Source organism: Sceloporus undulatus, chromosome 9 (assembly GCF_019175285.1).
Source record: "Sceloporus undulatus isolate JIND9_A2432 ecotype Alabama chromosome 9, SceUnd_v1.1, whole genome shotgun sequence".
Classification (NCBI taxonomy): domain Eukaryota; kingdom Metazoa; phylum Chordata; class Lepidosauria; order Squamata; family Phrynosomatidae; genus Sceloporus; species Sceloporus undulatus.
This window is the reverse complement of record NC_056530.1, coordinates 4,074,459-4,094,183: the sequence shown is the minus strand read 5'-3', so window position 1 is coordinate 4,094,183 and position 19,725 is coordinate 4,074,459. Positions and strand designations below refer to the sequence as shown.

The 19,725-nt window shown below is 45.4% G+C and overlaps 1 protein-coding gene across 3 annotated transcripts in view; it reads left to right on the top strand.

Annotated features, from left to right (window-relative positions):
• Nucleotides 1-18,375, top strand: part of FGR (FGR proto-oncogene, Src family tyrosine kinase) — a 665,433-nt gene extending 647,058 nt beyond the window's left edge. The window contains exons 4-9 of one of the 3 annotated variants that reach the window (XM_042440835.1): nucleotides 6,469-6,624; nucleotides 7,181-7,360; nucleotides 8,554-8,630; nucleotides 9,457-9,610; nucleotides 11,063-11,194; nucleotides 14,370-18,375. In XM_042440835.1, the coding sequence (XP_042296769.1) occupies nucleotides 6,469-6,624; nucleotides 7,181-7,360; nucleotides 8,554-8,630; nucleotides 9,457-9,610; nucleotides 11,063-11,194; nucleotides 14,370-14,578 (908 nt within the window). In that variant the 3' untranslated portion in view covers nucleotides 14,579-18,375. Of the gene's footprint in view, nucleotides 1-5,391; nucleotides 5,557-6,468; nucleotides 6,625-7,180; nucleotides 7,361-8,553; nucleotides 8,631-9,456; nucleotides 9,611-11,062; nucleotides 11,195-14,369 lie in introns of all 3 variants that reach the window. The other 2 variants (XM_042440834.1, XM_042440836.1) reach the window with 2 other exon arrangements.
• Nucleotides 18,376-19,725: the final 1,350 nt, after the last annotated feature.

Genomic DNA, 19,725 nt, shown 5'->3' with positions numbered 1-19,725 from the left:
TGTCAAAGTCTCCTCTTCCCCATTTTTCCTGGACATACTCAGGCCTTTTGCTGCCACCTGGGCCTCAATCACAACGGACTCGTGGGTGCTGAACATCGTCCGTAGGGGTTATGCCCTCGAGTTCCAAGAGCTCCCCAAGACCGGAGCCTTCACGTCTACCCCCCCCCCCCCCGGACACCCTTCTTGACGAAGTGCACACTTTGCTTAGCAAGGGGGCAATCTCCCCTTTACCATCCAATCTAGCTTCGAGGGCTTTTTTCTCCAGGTACTTTACGGTACCGAAAGCGGATGGAGGCATCAGGCCCATCCTGGACTTGAGAGACTTGAACTTGTACCTTGAATACCGACGTTTCCGAATGGTAACCCTGGCTTCCATTCTTCCTCTGCTCCTCCAGGGCCTCTGGTTCGCAACGGTCGACCTGAAGGACGCCTATTTCCACATCGGGATTCAGGAGTCCCACCGGAGATTCCTTGCGTTCGCCGTCGGCTCCACCGCGTATCACTACAATGTGCTCCACAGCCCAGAGAGTCTTCACGAAGTGCATGGCGCCGGTGGTGGCTTACCTTCATCAGAAGGGATTCATAGTCTTCCCTTACCTGGACGACTGGTTGTTTGCCGCCGAATCCCGACAAGAATTGCAGGAGGCAGTCTCATTCGCCTTGCACCTGCTGAACTCCCACGGGCTAATTGTCAACCAGGACAAATCCCACTTCACACCGTCCACACAGGCCAAATTCATCGGGGCCATCATCGACTCCGAAAGATGCTCCGCCTTTCTCCCTCGGGACTGTTTCCAGGCGTTAACAACATCACTAAGACCTTGCATCATGCACAGAAGAGTGAGGGCCAGAGACGTCCAAGTCGCCCTAGGCCATATGGCATCGACGACATTCGTCATGCCGTAGGCAAGACTCCATCTTCGTCCCCTCCAGTCTTGGTTCCTCTCAGTCTTCCTCCCGATGGAAGACCCACCGTCCAAGTGGCTCACGGTACCGAGACCGGTAGCGGCTTCCCTGAGATGGTGGCTGGACGATCACAACGTCTGCATCGGGATGCCCTTCCATCAACCTCAGCCTCAATTGACTTTAACAACCGATGCTTCCCTGGAGGGCTGGGGTGCCCACCTGCTTGACTTGGTTGTCAAGGACAAATGGTCCCCTCGAGACAAGCTTCTCCACATCAATGCTCTGGAGATGCTGGCAGTCGAGAAGGCACTGAGGTCATTCGAATTCGCTGTCGCGGGCAAGGTAGTCCTCCTGAGGACGGACAACACCACAGTGATGTATTACATCAACAAACAGGGGGGGAAATCCAGGACCCTGCTTGACCTCATTTCTGCGCATCTGGAACTGGTGCATCCAGAGACAGGTGCTCCTCCAGGCGATTCATCTTCCGGAGAGGACAACGAGTTGGCAGATTGCCTCAGCAGATCTCCATCGGTGTGCCACGAATGGAGGCTCCATCCCGAGATGGTCGACGACCTCTTCGATCAGTGGGGAACCCCCCCAGGTTGACCTCTTCGCGACCAGATGGAACAGCCACTGTCCCCAGTTCTGCTCCAGGAAGCGAATGGACGGATCCCTCGGAGACGCGTTCGCCTTCCTTTGGACTGGAGAGCTGCTCTATGCTGTCCCTCCCCATTCCCTCTCAGTCATCGGGGTGAGTGGTCCAGGATGACAACGGACTGGTCGCACGCGATCCTGATCACCCCGTGGTGGCCGAGACAGCCGTGGTTCGCATCCCTTCTCCACCTCTCCAAGAGATGCTTCCTCCGCCTTGACTTCCGTCCGGACCTGTTGTCGATCCAGGACGGCCGGATTCTGCACCTGGACATCGAGAGCCTGCCGCTGGTGGCCTGGAGAATCCAGCCCTAGCTTCACTGCCGGACGCGGTGAGGACGGTGATTCTGGCTGCAAGGAAACCTTCCACCCAGCGGTCCTATGCCCTGAAGTGGAGAAGGTTTAGCCTCTTCCTTGATCGAAAGGGCTTGTCTCCTGCTCAAGTTTCCATTCCAGTGGTGCTGGAGTTCTTGATGGCACTGTTGGATGAGGGGTTGTGCCTCACATCCATCAAGTGCTACCTCTCTGCCATTTGTTCCAGGTACCAGTTTGAGGGTAGGGCTTCCTTCTTTAGGGACCCCTTGGTGAAGGGGTTCCTGAAGGGATGTGCCAACCTGCACCCTCCTGTGTCGGTACCGACCCTGGCTTGGAGCTTGGAGGCGGTGCTGGCTGCGCTCCAATCCAAGCCCTTTGAACCGATGGCCACAGCGGACTTGAGACTACTGACTTGGAAAACCGCTTTTCTTATGGCCATCACCTCTGCCCGCCGTGCGGGCGAACTCTGTGCCTTGCGGAGGGACCAGCCCTTCCTGAGGTTTCACAAAGACAAGGTGGTCCTTCGGACAAACATTACTTTCTTGCCTAAGGTTGTGTCTGCTTTCCACATGTGTCAGGACATTGTGTTGCCTACCCTCGCCTCCAATCCGACCTCGGATGCGGAGCGAAGCCTGCACTCTCTTGATGTCAGGAGAGCGCTGGCGTTTTACCTGGACAGAACTGCTGCCTCCAGTCGGTCCGAGAGACTGTTCCAATGCTACTCGGAACCGAAGAAGGGGTTGCCCGTGTCTGCGCAGAGGTTCTCCAAATGGGTGGCTGGTACCATCCACCTCTGCTATGAACTGCTGGGCAAACCTCTCCCTGACAGGGTTCGATCCCACTTCACAAGAGCAGTGTCAGCATCCTCTGCATTCCTGTTGGGCATTCCCTTGGAGGATGTCTGTAAGGCTGCTGTCTGGTCCCAGCCATTGACTTTTATAAAGCATTATAGGCTGGACACCAGAGCCATCCGAGACGCAGCTTTCGGGAGGGCTGTGTTGGTCTCAGGGTTGCATTGATTGCACTACTGATGGTTTCTGTTTTATGTACATAGTGCTACTGTTTTACATTCTGTTGAAGGTTGATTTGCACAATTTCAATGGGACTGGTCTTGCATGACATTTTGTCCCCTTCTCAGGTTTTGCAATGTTATTGCTATGTTGTTGTGCTTGAACAAAGAGACTGACTCTTTTTATGGTTCAAGGTGTTTATTGTTGCAATAAATATACCATTGGTTTACCATAGCTTTGGTTTCAGGACACTCCCTCCGCCGCTTACCTTAGCTTGTCAGTCTAAACCCATTTGTATGATTCGCAGAGACCACGAAGAAGAAGGACAGGTTGCTTACCTGTAACAGTATTTCTTCGAGTGGTCATCTGTGAATACATACAGATCCCACCCGTCCATCCCCTCAGTGTCCTGCTCTTATTGGCTCTTTCCATCTCCTGTTTGGCGGAAAAATTGCGGAACTGGGGAAAAGAGCGGGAAGGCAGGGGCCTTATAATGGGTGGGCGGAGTTACCGCCAAAAAGTTTCTATATGTTGCAAAGTAAACTTTGCCCAGTGATTCCAGAAGTTTCCGAACAGCACTGCGCAGGCGCAGTGAAACCCATTTGTATGTATTCGCAGATGACCACTTGAAGAAATACTGTTACAGGTAAGCAACCTGTCCATATCTATTAGGCCCGGGACAGACAGTCCCGAAGCGGCGTGCTGCAGCCGATTCTAGGGTTAGGGACTGCACACCAACCGCATGGTCCCTAACCCTAGTACGTGCGGGCGGCGGCCTAATGGCAGCCTCCCATCCACATGGGGACCACCATATTCATGTAAGCAATGCACATCATCCGCACATCACTTTGCATCACTTATGTCATGGGTGCACCAATGGCGCACTTGTGATGTGCAAGCGGCGGCCCCAAACCCCCCCCCCCTCAGTTTTTCCAGATTCTTTTTGGGGTGGAGGAACGCTGGGCAGTTTGGCTGATCTGGTGTCCCTCTGGAGGGAAACAGGCCACTGGCAGCCTGCCCTTTTGGGGCGGTCTGTCCCGGGCCTAACTTCTTTGTTATCCTTGTTTCCCCTTTAACCTTACAACAACCCTGTGAGGTAGGTTAGGGCAAGAGAGATTGTGTATGAATGATTGGCTCAAACTCACTAGCAGAGTTTTGTATTTGAATCCCCCCAACCTAGACCTACTTCCTTCCAGTGACTGTCACTTAGAATGCACAGAATTGTCTTCTCTGCATTTTGGAAATGCAATCCTTATAAGTTGCCTGCTTTATAGATGCATATGGGAATTAAATTTGGTGGATTACTGATGCCAGTATCGAAGTTTTGCTGACATGAAAGATATCCTGAGATCCCAAATTCAATCTGTTTCTCTTTTATTTACTTTCCACTGAAGGTGGGAAATAATTGGCAGCTGAATGCACGAACTCAAGTAGCGTTCTGGTTAAGGTACTTGACAGAGAACAGATTCAGATCCTCCTAGTTTTTGTTGAGCCATGAAACCTACTCAGTGGTCTTGGGCCAACTACTCTTTGTTTCATCCTAATGTCCTTCACCGTATTGTTGTAAGGAAAACATATGAGGAGGAAGAGAATGAAGTATTGTGCTTTGCCATCATTGGGGAAGAAAGAAAGTATAAATGAAAGGGATGGTTGGATGTGCAAGGTATTTGAGCATGGAGCACCCATTAAAAGCCAAGGACAGGATCACCAGCTTCTTATCCCATTTAATATAACCTCTCTTGATGTGCTTCCCATCCATGCCCATGGCCTCCAACAGCTTGTTTCTGTAGAGACAAAGGAACTAGCTTTGCACATCTCTACCAGATTTTATTTAAAGTTCATATAGACAAGAAGAGGACAGCACAATGGGACAGAGCTGAGTTGGAGAACTTTGGGTCTTCTAATGTTTTGGCCTATAGCTCCCCTCGGCTCCACCCAGCATGGCCAATGAGAGTTGTAGTTCAAAATATCTGGAAATCCACTAGTGCCCCACCCCATTTCCCTACCCAAGAGGGCAAGTATAATGACACCCCCCCCAGGCCCAGAATAGCACACTTCTTTTGTGCCAAATAGAATAAATCTTACTAAACAAAGAACCTCAAATAATCTGCCTGTTCTTGGGTTTATGTGTAATGATCAAAGTTCAGAAGACTTCCTTCTTTGGACTGTAGCTCCCAGAATCCTCCAGCTGGATGTGGGATTCTAGGAGATATAGTCACAAAAAGAAACTTTTCCAAGTTCTGGTAATAATGACTTGTCTATCTGTGTAGTCTTTCCAGATGCCTGGACTTAAGTAAAAATGACTTGGATGCACACGACAACCAATAGCATCACTATGAGCTGCCACCTTCTAGTGACAAAACAGCATTTCTCTTCTTTGTGACAAATTTCTTCCATGCCTTTTAATTTCTTTCTTTCTTTCTTTCTTTCTTTCTTTCTTTCTTTCAAAACAATATTTCTACCACTCTGGTTCCATTCTCTTGCATTTTGGGGCTCCTTCTGCAAGAGAGAGCTGCAGGGCTGTGCTGCCGCCTAGCTGTGTCGTGCCACAAAGGGATGCCCAAACTGGCTGACTTGTCCGTCAAAACTAAAGATGTTTGGGAGATCCCACGTGAATCGCTGCAGCTCATCAAGAAACTGGGCAACGGGCAGTTTGGGGAAGTGTGGATGGGTAGGACTGGCCTCAAGAACTGGGGAGTCTGAGCCTTAAAGGAAGGAGGAAGAGGAAGGATGTAAGACCAGTGCCAGCTCAGTGAGTTGTAAGGAATTAAAGAGAGAATTTCAGCATCATGGAGGAAATTGCATCAGGCCAACTTGAACTTTAGCTCAATTTTGTCTTCAGCATAAGCAGAGCTGGAAGAGGTTACTCCCTGGAACACAATTCCTAGAATCTCCCAGACAGCAGGGTCATGTTGGGCATTCTGAGAGTTGCAATGATAAATAATAGCTTTTCTGAGCCCTGCAAATAAGTATAAAAAGTAAAGGAATTTGGCAACAAACTGTTACTATAAAATACAACAAAATAAAAAAAAATCCTTAAAACAGCAATACTTTTAGTGGCCCACTAAAATGTGCAAAATACTTCCTTCAAGCTTTCAAAGCTTGACTGGCTTCTTCATCAGGCAAAGATGTTAAAAATCACACATGAGAAGAAAAGTGACAATGTTGGAGTCATGGGCTCTGCAACATTTTGTTTCAGATGTTACTTCTCTTGTCAATTCAGATGGTCTGTAAAGATCTCAATGCAGGCAGAAGTCACTCCCCATCTTGGCCATGTGTAGACTGGAGACAAAATGGAAACAGAAATCAATTAATAAAAAGTCAGCTTTATTGGCAACAGAGAAGTAACTTCCCTTGAGAGCCTGGCTGTCAATGTTACTGTAAATGTAAGCCAAGGGCTCTATCTTGTGGTCAAAACAGATACTGCAGTTTCACAATATGAGTTTGTATTATGCTCATCCTCTTCCTCCTCCCTGGGCTCAGTTCTTGAAGGTGCATGCTGAATTCATCACTCCATTTTCCATCTCATTCTCTCTCCATCATTCAATCCATCCCACCCCCACTCCCACTGCACCCTCTCCAGAGTACAATGATGGCCTCTGCCACCTACTAACCAAGACCTGCCCCATTCTGAAGCCCCAGACTATGGGACTGTCTAAGGATGCATGGGAAATCATGCGCGATTCCATACACTGTGACAAGAAGCTTGGCATGGGATGTTTCGGAGATGTGTGGATGGGTAAGGCTGGGGTGTATTACTTCTGTTACGTGGCACAGAGCTTGAAAGACACACAGCCACAGTGGGCACATCACAAAGGGCATAGATAGGAAACCCAAATGGGGTGGTGGTGGGGTCATAGCTCTCTGTAGATCAGTTTATCTTAGGAGCATGACCTGATATCACTAGATTCTCCATCCCTACTTCCACACAGTTTGCTTTGGAGGAACCTTATCCCTTCCAGATATTATATGAAACCAGTTTATAAAGCTTAACTTTGGGAAGAACACATGTATATGTGGAACCCTAACAGATGACAGCTCTTAAGTTTGATGTTAAAGTGGGGTGTATGCAGAACTGATTCTTCACCACCAATCTTTTCATTCCAGAAGCATTCCTATCATTATACATTTCACAATCATTTTTGGTTTGAATTAGCACCATTCTGATCCAGCCAGTTTTTTCCACCCATTTCCATCTTCATATGGGCAGTGGGCAGGGAGGGTTGGAAATGAGATCAATTCTGGCTCTCCATCCCCATTCCCTCATTAACTCTGTCTCTTCTGGATGGCTCCAGGCACTTGGAATGGCACCACCAAAGTAGCAGTGAAAACGCTGAAACCAGGCACCATGTCCCCAGAAGCATTCCTTGAAGAAGCCCAAATTATGAAGCGCCTCCGGCATGACAAGTTGGTTCAACTATATGCTGTGGTCTCAGAAGAGCCAATCTACATTGTCACTGAGTTCATGAGCCAAGGTGTGACATGGCTTTCTTATTTGTCATCAGGGCTGCTGGGAGGGCAGCAATGGACCTTGATGTGCAGGGGGCTATCAGCAGCTTTTGGATGACCAAATGCTTGGGGTGAGGTGAGCTCGGTGATTGAAAACACCAGTTAAAGCAGTATCATGGAGAGCTGCACTGGGGCTTTTTTAAATCTCCAGAGCTGGAGGTATAAGAGTTTCTGCCTCTTCCTCGAGGACTGGAAAGACATAAAGAGAGAAATCTCTGGTTTGCAACCTATTACTTCATCTCTCCTTTTCAGACCTCCAGGCCCGTTTGCCTGCACTGATGGGTAACATAAGAGTATAGGTTTTTGTGTGAATGCAATAAGTACTTTCTGTAGGAGTGGTGGTAGAGTTTGTTCAGATACTCTTGGTTCAAATAATCCCAGTCTGTTTTACCCTGGCTTAGGTCACGTAATTATGCTTCAGCTTGGTTACTCTAGCACTCTGTCTCTATTGCTGGTGGACCAAGAGTTTTCACTAATGGTCACTTTAAGTTTTAGGAGTGCCATTTTGACCGTTTCAAATGGGGGAAAAAACTTGCAAAGGCTGGGATAACAGCATACAATCGTGTCCTGGAGAAGATGTAACCATTTAGGGAAGGTTAGAGTGGGACACCTGGAAGTCAGGATTTAGTTGAAGAGCACAATGTGCTGCATCCCTACTAGTCTAAAGTAAAACTGGAAAACAGTAAGGAGACAAACTCCATGTGCTTTGAGATGGCCAACTGTTTGTTTAGGAAGCCCAACAAGTTTTGGCCTCAGTGAGAAAAGACCTTCTGCAGAGGCCTGAGAATTTAAAAAACCTTGTTTCCTCACAATGGTCCGTTGTTTTGGAGAGTGTTCTCAACGCCAGTGAATTCTGCTAAAGGCTCCTGAAGAAGGCCTTTTCTTATTGAGGCCGAAATTCATGTGAGGCTTGTCTCCTTACTGTTTTCTGCTTTTAATGTGATTTTCAGTACTCTCTTCACTACTAACAAAAGTAGGAAAGAGCTAGTTTAGTGGAGTGGCTCCACCATAGACATCATTGCTCTGTCACTTGATAGCCAGGGAAGACTTCCCTTTGAAAAGGCAGAGCAGACAGGGGCAGAGGCAAAGCTGCTAGAGGAAGGATATGGGGAAGGAATCCTAACAAGTGTGGCTGATCTCCAGACTTTTTCTTTCACAGGGAGTTTGCTGGATTTTTTGAAAGATGGAGATGGCCGTTTCTTGAAGTTGCCTCAACTGGTGGACATGGCAGCCCAGGTAACTGGGAGTAACCTGGGGAGTCTGAATTTATTTTAAAATTAAAATGCCCTTATGAATAAATAATAAATAAATATGCCTTCCATTCCATTTTTAGCCCTCCTCATTAAATCGCTACCCTATCAGTTAAAATTGACTCCCAACAGGTTAATCAGCTATTCTCTATTTTTGCTACAACAGTCTGTCATTGCAAACTTTATTGGAGTACCCTTCTGTGCTGGTTTTTCCTGGAGTAAATTCCACTGACTGTAGTGAGATTTATGTGTTAGCAAATGGGCATAGTACTGTCATTATAGTTAGCTGAGCACTGTGCAGGAACAAGTTCCTTTATTACCTTAAAGCAACACATGAATCCATTTGCCTTTTTAATCCTGAGTGTATGAGAGAATTTTGTTTTGGCTTGCCCTGCTGTCTTATCTACTATAGGGAGTTTAAGGCAAAGCCTTTTTATGGAAAGGAGTTCTAGCAGGGCTGGTTCAAGATATTTTGCTCCCTGAGGCTAAGAACAAGATAGCATTGCACTCACATTCCCTGGCAGTTGAATATTAAAGAATGGGTAGCCTTTTGCACCATATTTGAAAGCAGCAGATTAGATTAGAGGGCAGAAGGCAAGCTGTTTAGCACACAGCAATCTCCTCCAACATCTTGCTGCTGCTTTCCAGCATCTGCGGCTGGAGGTGACTACCTAGCTCCATCTAACAGCAGGACTTGCCCCAGGTCCTAGCCTGTGATGAAGAGCACCCCTCTGGGCAGTTGGACACAGACGAACGCCATCATTTGAGTCATCTTTGTCAATGCTGCATTTTCATTTCTCCATGTAATTAAGATTGCAGCTGGAATGGCTTACATCGAGCGGATGAACTACATCCATCGAGACCTGCGGGCTGCCAATATCCTTGTGGGTGACAACTTGGTGTGTAAGATTGCAGATTTTGGCCTGGCCCGCCTTATTGAAGACAATGAGTACACAGCTCGCCAAGGTAAGCTCTCAGACACACCCGCTAAAGAAAGGAGTGGGCAACCTGGGCCTTTGGCCTGAACTAATATGGCCTTTTAGCTCATTTCAAAATCCCCCTGCAAGCGATTATAGAATCATAAGAGTTGGAAAAGACCACAAGGACCATCCAATCCAATCTCCTGCTATACAGGAAGACACAACCAAACCTTTCCTGACAGATGGCCATCCAGCCTCCATTTAAAAACCTCCAAAGGAGGATACTCCCCCACACTCCAATTAATATTAATTAATCACTAATATGATTAATTTAGGCCCCTGTAAGGTTTCTCTGTCTCTTCCTTGGCAGCCTACTAGTGAGGGTGGCATAGAAGCAAAAAGAGAGAAGGGGAGGCAGAGAGAGGTGGATCCTCCTACTCTTGACTCATCCCCTATCCACCAGTCACTGCAGTCCCATCTGCGTGCAATTTCTAATAGATTACTCATAAGGGAATGTGGGCCTTGACAGGAAAAAAGGTGATCTGACCTGCTCTAAGGAACAGAGGAAACTGCCTTATAACAAGGTCACACTGTGTGTTCACCTAGCCTAATATAGCTTCTCTTGCTGATAATAGTTGTCCAGGGATTTTTGGCAGAAAACATCTATCATCTATTCAGGTGAAAACCTCAGGGATTGACAGTGATCATCTGCACGCAAGGCAGGTGCTCTGTCTTTTGGCTTAGGTCCATTCTCTTTTTAGGAGTGCCCTATATGGATGGACTAGGTCTGTTCAGAGATGTGAAGTGGTATGTTGGTCTGGTAGGGTGCTGCAAGGATGAAATCTAGGCCCTGCCAGTTCAGTAGTTTGGCAGCGAGCACTACATTGGACATTTGTTGGGCAAAGGCCAATGTGGTGTAGTAATCAAAGTGTTGAACTAGGACTTGACAGATCCAGGTTCAAATGCCAACCAAGCCATGAAATTCATTGGGTGACCTTGGCCTCACAGCGTTGTTGTGAAGATAAATTGGAAAGGTCAAGAGCTATGAGGAGATTGGAGGTAAGGCACAATATAAATATAATAAGGAATGACTTAATAAATAAGCTTGAGCCTGACATCCCCTAGCTTCATGCAACTCCCATCATCCTGAAACATCATAGAAACCATAGTTCAATTCATCTGTAGGGTGCCAGACTGGGGAAGGCTGAACCAGATGGCTGCAGCCCAGAGCATCATTCCTGCATAAATTAATAAAATAGTTTTCTTTTTGGCTTCAAATGCAGCTTGTTTCTTGAACTTGTGATGCCATTGTGTGTGTGCCAAGGAGGGGGGGGGGAGTGGTGATCTCATTTCTCCCATGGCAATGAAGACTTTTGGCCTTGCTGATCATACTGACAATCAGGCAGAACTGTGAATAAGCAAATGACTTCCAGCTTGTGGCCACATCCCCTCCTTCCTCTCTGTCTCTTATTCTTTTCTTTCACCTCCTTTTCATCAGGTGCCAAGTTTCCCATCAAGTGGACAGCCCCAGAAGCTGCCCTTTATGGCAAGTTTACCATCAAGTCAGATGTGTGGTCCTTTGGCATCCTCTTGACTGAGCTTGTGACTAAGGGGCGGGTACCCTACCCAGGTAAAATCTCTTTCTTTATGTGCCTCTCATACAGCAGAAGAAAATTGTGCAAAATTGTAGTTTTAGCAAGGCATCTTGCCTTCTGGAATGACCGTACCTAGGATTCCCTGGGGGAAGGGGAGGGGAGAGTCATTCCAACTGCTGAGATGGTTTTGGTGTGTACTGGAAATACATCCAGAGCCACAAAATTTCTGAAATCATATTCTAGTCAAAGCTTGGAAAAGTTAGTGTTAGCACTCATTCAGTAATGTTAGTTCAATAAATACGTACTTTGCTAATACTAAACAATACTATTAAGAACAATTCTTAAGTTAATTATGTTATGTTAATCATTTGTTTCTCCTAACAAAATACAAAGTTTCTGTTGAGGTTTAATCTCTGAAGCTTAATTGCCTTTTTAAATAGATTTGCTGTACAGTGAGCTTCACAAGGACCTGAATGACATGAAGGGAGATCAAATTAACAGGCTATATGCCCACTATGCCATTTTTATTCAGGCATAGCTGTGTTAGTCTGGAATATCAGTATGCAAAGGGATCTTGTAGCACCTTCAATACTGACTGTGCAAAAGAAGTTTGTAACTTATGGTTTTGTAGACATAGTCTGATTTCTCAGATGCATAGAATGAACTGTTGCCTAAGAAGGACTTTTATAAGCAGGCTATATGAATAGCCATAGAAGCATAAAGTTTTGCATTGTATAGCTATTCGAATAGTCTGATTATAAAGGTCCTTCTTGGGCAGCATTTCACTCCATGTAACTCAGGAAGTAGACCAAGTCCATGATATGTCATTTTATGTTTACCTTAAATTACACCTACTGTTGTTGTATTTGATATAAAATTATACACTTAACATTACTAAAAATGGCCAGTTCTGCAAATTATCTGGTTATGGGATGGAAACAACTTTGATCACCTTGGTGATCTTTGCTGGGAACTAGACTGGAGGAATGTAATCCTGTTGCTTCTGCTGGACCTCTCAGTGGCACCTGAAAACATGGTTGTAACGGAGAGCACGCCCAGCTGACCATCAGAAGGCAGCTGAGGGCCAGCCAATAGCCTGTAGGCTGGAACTTTTGAAGATTCTGAACTGACAGTTGGGGAGTCAGTTGGAACCGGGACAGTTTAGAATGGGAGTTAGGGTTTAAAATCTTGGGGAGAGAGGACTGAGGTCCAGGAGTTCCTGCGGGAATGTGTTAGTTAGGGGCTAGAATCCTGAGAGGGAGGGTTCCAGGGCTCGAGAAGGACGGTTAGGGGTAGAGTCTGTGTAGAAAGGGCTCCCTACCGTTGCACTGCCAGACCTCTAGGAGAGGGAGGGACTGGAGTGTAATATCCTGCGGGATATGGTTAGCCTTGGTGGCTGAGTTAAGAGAACGAACTGTCTAAAGAGAGGCAGGAAAGTCTCTAGGGCCTGTTACAGACTGCCAAAATAAAGCTGCTTCGGGTCTCTTTGGAGGTATGCTGTTTAAATGATACATGCATCCTAAGAATCTGGAAGCTGCACCAAAGCTGCACTCCGGTGCTTAGGAATGGAGTGTGGCTTTGGCGCGACCTCCGGACTTGTAGGACCCATGCATCATTTAAACAGCATGCTTCCAAAGAGACCCAAAGCAGCTTTATTTTGGCAGTCTGTAACAGGCCTAGGTGATTAGGGGAAAGTAAAGTGACAGTAGCCGAGTCAAATAATACAAGTATAACTAAGTAACCTGTGTCTGAACTAGCAGTTACATAATATCATTCAGTTCAAGAAAGAGATGTTCAACCATTCTGTTTAATAAAGTTTATATTTTGGTTTACATAAAAGCTTGTCAGTCATACATATCAGCTCCACGCTACTATATTAAATAAGGTGAACCTGCCAGAGGGAAGGGGGTTCATATTACATAATTGGGTGGCAGCGGTGGGATAACAGAAGTCCCAGGTGCTTACCATAAAAAAAGAAGGCTTGTGGTTTGGACATCCGGTACATAAATGGTGGCAGAGTAATTAGGTGGCAGTGGTGGGATAAGTAAAGCCCAAGTGCCTGTCATCTTTAAGAGGGGGTCCGTTACAATGGTATCTTTTGGGGCTGCCTCTCTGGGTTGAGACTTGGAGGCACTGTGCTACAGTGGTTCCATTTCTTCCTGGAGGGGCCAGCCCAGAAGGCAATGCTGGAGGAACTCTTGTTTTACACCTTGGTGGTTAGCTTGTGGAGTCCAATAAGATTCTGTTTTGTCCCCCATGAAGCCACTGGGAGAAGTTGTCTAGAATTTGGAGGGGGGGTGTCAGGTGTCACGAATATGCTCTTTCTCTCTTTTCCACCTCATTCCAAGGAAGCTGTTTTTGGTTCTAAACCAAGCCTGTCAGGAGTATTGGACTGGATGAGTGTGAACAAATTGAAACTTAATCCAAACAAGATAGAGTTGCTCCTGGTCGATTGAAATGCATATTGACGAATAGGGGTTCTCCCTGTGCTGGATGTGATTACATTTACCCTGAAGATGCAGGTTCAGCGCTTATATTCCTGGATTGAACTGTGAACCTGAATGCTCAGGTTTCTGTGGTGGTCAGGGGTGCTTTTACAGTTAAATCTAGTGCACCCACAATGCCTGTTCCTTGAAATGTCCAACTTGGCCATGCCTTAGTTATATCCCGATTGTATTACTGTAATGCGTTCTACCTGGGGTTGCCTTTGAAGAGTGACTGGAAACTTCACCTGGTCCAAAGAGCTGCCACCAGACTGTTATGCAAGTTCGTATAACATAGGTTCATTTACTCATGTTGGAAAACTGTGTTCTCTCTAGGCATTTTCTTTGTCCTCCAGCATGATTCTATGGTATGCTTCCACTAGAAATAAACCAACGAGTCATCTTCTCTCTAGGCATTTGTAGGTCATTCAGCATGACTCTGCAGTGAACATCTAATCTAGTGGAAGCATTCCACAGAATAACTCTGGAGGACCTAGACAATGCCTAGAGAGAACACTGTGTCGTTCATTTCAGGTAAGAAAAATAGGGCTCCAGATTATATGCAAAAATCATATTATGGGAAGGGTCTTGGAATAGATCCCTCATGTAATGCACAAGCTGACTGTATTTATTCTTCACACCATATTCTCAAATTTTGTTCCAGTGTAGCAGTACAATTTCCCTGCCTAGATACTCAGACCCATCTATCCCTGACTCCTTTCTGCAGGCATGAACAACCGGGAAGTGTTGGAGCAAGTGGAGCGGGGCTACCGCATGCAGTGCCCTGGGAGCTGTCCTCCATCTTTGCACGAACTGATGGTGCAGTGCTGGAAGAAGGAGCCGGAGGAGCGACCCACCTTTGAATACCTCCAATCATTTCTTGAAGACTACTTCACTGCCACAGAGCCTCAGTACCAGCCAGGAGACAACCAATAATAATGGCTGGGATGCTAACTGGGAATCATGCCATGGGCAGCTGAGCCAGCAGGACCTTCAGTGGGTCCTGAGTCTGGGGGACTTGGCCAGACACAGAAAAAGCCCTTTCTCACTCTGGGGGTCAGGATCCAAGAATACCCTTTGTTTCATACAACTGGGTTTGGATGCCTCATTTGCTCTTTTCCTTTCCTTTTTTTATGATTCTACCTTTTTTTTTTGAGTTGGGATTTTATGTTTTATGTTCTGTGCTCTTCTTTTGGGTAACTGCTGTGCCAACTTTTGGAATTTCAAGAAGGATAAAGAACCAAGACTAGGGCTGGGTTGGTAGGGAGTGCGGATAAAAAGCAAACTTCATACAGTATATTAAACAGAGGCTGGATGGCCATCTGTTAGGGTGCTTTGATTGTGAGTTCCTGCATGGCAGGAGGTTGGACTTGATTGTCCTTGTGGTCTCTTCTGATTCTATGATTCTATGACTTCTCTTCACCTGAGTTATCTTTCCTCTTGCACTTCCTTCTACATCAGTCTTTCCCATCATGGCACCCTCAAAATGGTTTGAACTAAAACTCCTATTAACCCCAACTGACATAGCCATTGACCAGTGATGGTGACAGTTGTAAATCCAAACAAGTGGGGAAGGTTGTCCTTTTCTGACCTCAGGCACAGGTAAACTGTGGCATTCCATCATTGTTGGACTGCATATCCCATATTCTCTTGGTGTTGCTCACGCTCTCTGTGGAAGATGAGAGATGGAATTCAGCAATATCTGGAAGGTACATTTACCGTTCCTGTCCTACATCTTTATGGAAAGTTCTGGTATTGGACAGTGTCTGTCTCCATTTCTGTCAGGCCTAATGTTCTCAGTATTGATGTGGATCATGGGAACTTGCAGCACAATCTATAAAACCCACAGTTGCCATCCCAACCCATCCAAGAGAACACCTTGAAAGTGATTATTTCTGTGTTTAATGCTTTTGTCCCCATTCTGTCCTCCTCATCCTTGACCTTCTGTGTTCTTAACCTGACCTTAACCAGTACTATTGAAGCCATAATCCACTGACTGCATGATTGAGGGTGGAAGGTTGTTACAGAGGGCAGCCTAAACTGGAGAAGGGAAATTGCAAGTGTGGGATGTGTGCCCTGCTGTCATTTAGGGCATACATTTCCATCGACAAAAGATGATGGGAATTGTAGTCACACATCTGTTAGGCTGGTTAAACTGCTGGTTTCCTTTCCTTTTATTTCTTTTATAGTGAAATAATATTATTTCTCTAGAAAAGAGAAAAAGATGAAGAGGAAACTTCTAATTAAAGTTTTCCACCCCAAACAGGGAACCAAATCTAAATTATTAACAGGCAACCCAGCACTGATCTCCCAGCTTTGCTGAACAGAAATAAATAAAAGCAGGGGACCACTCTTTAATGTTATAGAATGATCTTGGCAGGGGGTGAGGGAACCTTGATAACTGGCTGTAAGTGCAGTGTAGAAGTGCCATTTTGAGACTTTTTTTTGTAGTTGATCATGGAAAAGCAATGCCTCCACAATACTAAAGTGCCCTAGTATGGAAGTGACTTAGCAAACTATCATCCCACTTCTCTTTCCAGACCAATTCATATTTTATCCTGATGGGTATGTTTCAGCCAGTATTCTGAGCTGCATGGACAAGTCCATGGCTACAGATGTGTGTGTGTTTGTATGCATGTGTGCACAAGTGTACATATGTGCAAAGACAAGTGGCTAACCACAGTTGAGAAGCAATCACAGCTTCTGAAAGACCATATCACTATCCTACTTTCCCACCTTTGCAAATAGAGAAGTGGCTAACACAAGTGGTGAAAGTGACATTCGAACCAGGCACTGTTTATGACAAGAGATTCTGGGCAGCTGTTCAAAGATACCCACCTTTGGGCTCAAGGTCTTCCATATTATTCTAAGAAGTAGCAAGTCCCATGACTGAAATTTGCACCCAAAGCTCACTACAGCTGTTCTGGGATTCAAATACTCCATTCAACTGAAATAGGGACCTTAGGTCCTCCAGGTGTTCTAGATTGCAGCGCCCAGAATCTATTACAGTTGGTCATGTTGGCTAGGGGTTCTGGGAATTAAAGTCAAAAAATGCCTGTGGGGTGGGGGCTAAACTCAGGATTGTAGTAGCTGGGGAAGGATCTGTGACACCAAACAAGATGTATGTGTAGAGTGCAGCGATTTATTCTTGATGCTTCTCATCTTTGCTGCTTATTTCTGCCTGGAGGACAGTCCTTCAGGATGGTGGAAGGTCCTCCCATACTTGGAAGAATGGGTCAGATGTTTCTCCTGCTGGATGACCTTGTTTTAGCCTTTGAGGACGAGCAAGTCCTACCTTGTTCACCAGTAAAAGATCCCATTCTTCCTTCTGGAAACGTGAAGCGCTGTCCTGATTCTATACGCTGGAAATGTCAGCATGCATGTTTGCCAGAAATGAGTTAAGAATATGTCCCCCCCCCCCAAGTTTCAGATTCATATTAGTGGAATACCTTTATTGGATGCAAGATCTTTGGCTCTCTTTCTCAAGCAATGTTTACAAATGTCGATTTTCAGGGGTGGGAAAAATTGGAGATAAGAGAAACCCTGAGGTTAATGTCATCATGGCTGCATGATCACAGCCTTGAGATGGAATGGGGATGTAGGTGTCTGCAAAAGTTCAGTTGGGCTCTAGAACAGTGGTTCTCAACCTTCCTAATACCGCGATCCTTTATTAATTTATTTATTATTAATTTTATTTTTATACCGCTATTCCTTGGAGATCATAGCGGTGTACAGAAAATATAAAAACAGTGTAAAACAACAAAGCCCCTCCAACCCCCCAATTATACAGTTCCTTTAATATAGTTCCTCATGTTGCAGTGATCCCCAACCATAAAATTGCGGTGTCTCAGTCCCTAAGACCATCAGAAATATGTATTTTCCGATGCTCTTAGGTAAACCCTGTGAAAGGGTCATTCAACCCCCAAATTGAGAACCACTGTTCTAGAAGGTGGTATGGTGATAGCTCCAGGTTTTCCTGGGAGCTGTTTGTCCCCCACTCCCAATTTTTTTAAAGTTAAAAAAAAAAATCCCCTTGTTATTCAGACAAAAGAATTTTAATCATCAGGCTCACAAATAAACATGGCATCAGTGCAGAAGCAAACAAGGCCAGACTGTTGGAGACAGGAGTAGAGCCTTTGAACATGGTGAGTCTGAAAGGTCAAATACAACTGTACATTAAACTCAGGGTGTATCCGCACTGATGGGAAAACCTGGATTACTGTTGGGGCATCCAGATCCATCAGGAGGATGAGCTGGCTGCACAACTGGTACCCACAACAGCCAATACCAGCACCTGTCCTGGCCCTGGTCATGTTAAAACACAAATGTGCTGGTACCCGCCTGACAATGCTTTCCCTCCATTCCCGTGTTGGTGTACAATCCACACGCTTGGGATTCTCCCGAGTTTCTGGACTGATTCAGAGCAAGTGGGGACTCTTTTTACTCTGGAGAATTGTGCTGGAGTGCCAATGGGACCCACGTATTGCCCATTTTGGCCCCATGCATCATCTTAACAGGTGAGTGTGAGAACAGATTGGGAATTTTTCTTTTCTTCCTTGTGGATACAGCCTGAGTCCAGCGTTGAAATATGACTGAGTAGCAGGACTTCTTGGAGAGAAGAATAGACACAAACATCTTGGAAACATGGCGAACAAGTGGTTTAGATGTCAAACCCAGAGTGAATCTGCCCGTTCCCCATCCCCATTCAATGAAGCTACCCCTTTCTATGCCAAGTTGTGTGTATGTGTTTTTTTAAAAATAAATCTGTAAATAAAGAGAAATAAACCTTTCTAACAAGGGGCAGCATGTGAGTCTTTGACGAGAGGAATGCTCTGAAATTTAGCCTGAATAAACGTTGGAAATAGTTAATTTAAGTTTAATTCAACACCTCCAGTCTATTACCATTTTCAACAATAATTTAGAAATTCATTATTTTAGTCATTAGGCACCAACAAGCTTTTTGTTTTTGTTTTTCCAAATAGAAACAATTGTTGTTTCTCATTAGTTTAATTTGGTACTGGCCATTTTTGTAATTTAAAATCACTTTTCCACTTTAATGAGTTAATAACATAATGAATTAATTAACAGATTAATCTGATAATTTCCCCCTACATTTCAAAATTAGCAAACTTAATTCATTTAACATTCACAGGTGCTTTACAGTCCACCCAAAAAGGGCGGTCTGCCGGCTCCGCTGGTTGCTGCGTCCAGGAACCGCATCGGACAAACTGCACGATTCCCAGATGCAACAAAAAAGAAGCTGCAAAATGCAGCTTCTTCTTGCGGCACGGAAATGGCGCCGCAAGTCACCAATGGCACACTCACGGCATCATTTCCGCCACGCGATGTGTAGAACGGGTGCTGCCATTTTGTAAGCGCCAAGCGCGTACTAGGGTTAGGGGCTTCTGGACATGACGCCCCTTTCTAACCCTAGTACGTGCACGGCATGTACTTTTTGCCTGTCTGTAATGGGCCATAGTTTGCTTGTTAGCACTGAAGTTTCAAGCACAGATGCAAAATTAAATAAGCTCAAAGACTACCTATTATAGTTGTCTATAGCCTACAGTAGTCCAGGGTTGCTGCTACACTGCAGTTTGATGCCGTTTGAACTGTCATGGCTCAATGTTATGGAACTATTGGGATTTGTAGTTCATTGTGGCACCAGAGCTCTCTTGCAGAGAAGGTGAAAATATCTCAAAACTACATGTCAGAATTCCATAGCACTGAGCCATGGCAGTTAAAATCAAACTTTTATTTCAACAATGCAGATTTAACCCATATGAGCTAATGCTCTCTCTTTCTTTCGGGTAGGGTTACCATAAGTCAGGACCTCCAAACCGGGACAAATGTAAGACAAATTTTTCAAATGTAGGACACATTTTTAAAAAATGGAGGACACGCGAAAAAAATTGATGATTTTTTTAAAGCCTTTTCTAGCATAATCAAAATGGAGGACATTTGGGCATTATGTTCTAAAACACATGGCAGAATGTACTTCCAACACCCCCAACCTCCATTCCAAAACACACACAACAGCACATTTGGGCATTGAACATGGCTTTACTTAACATGGCAATCTCTTG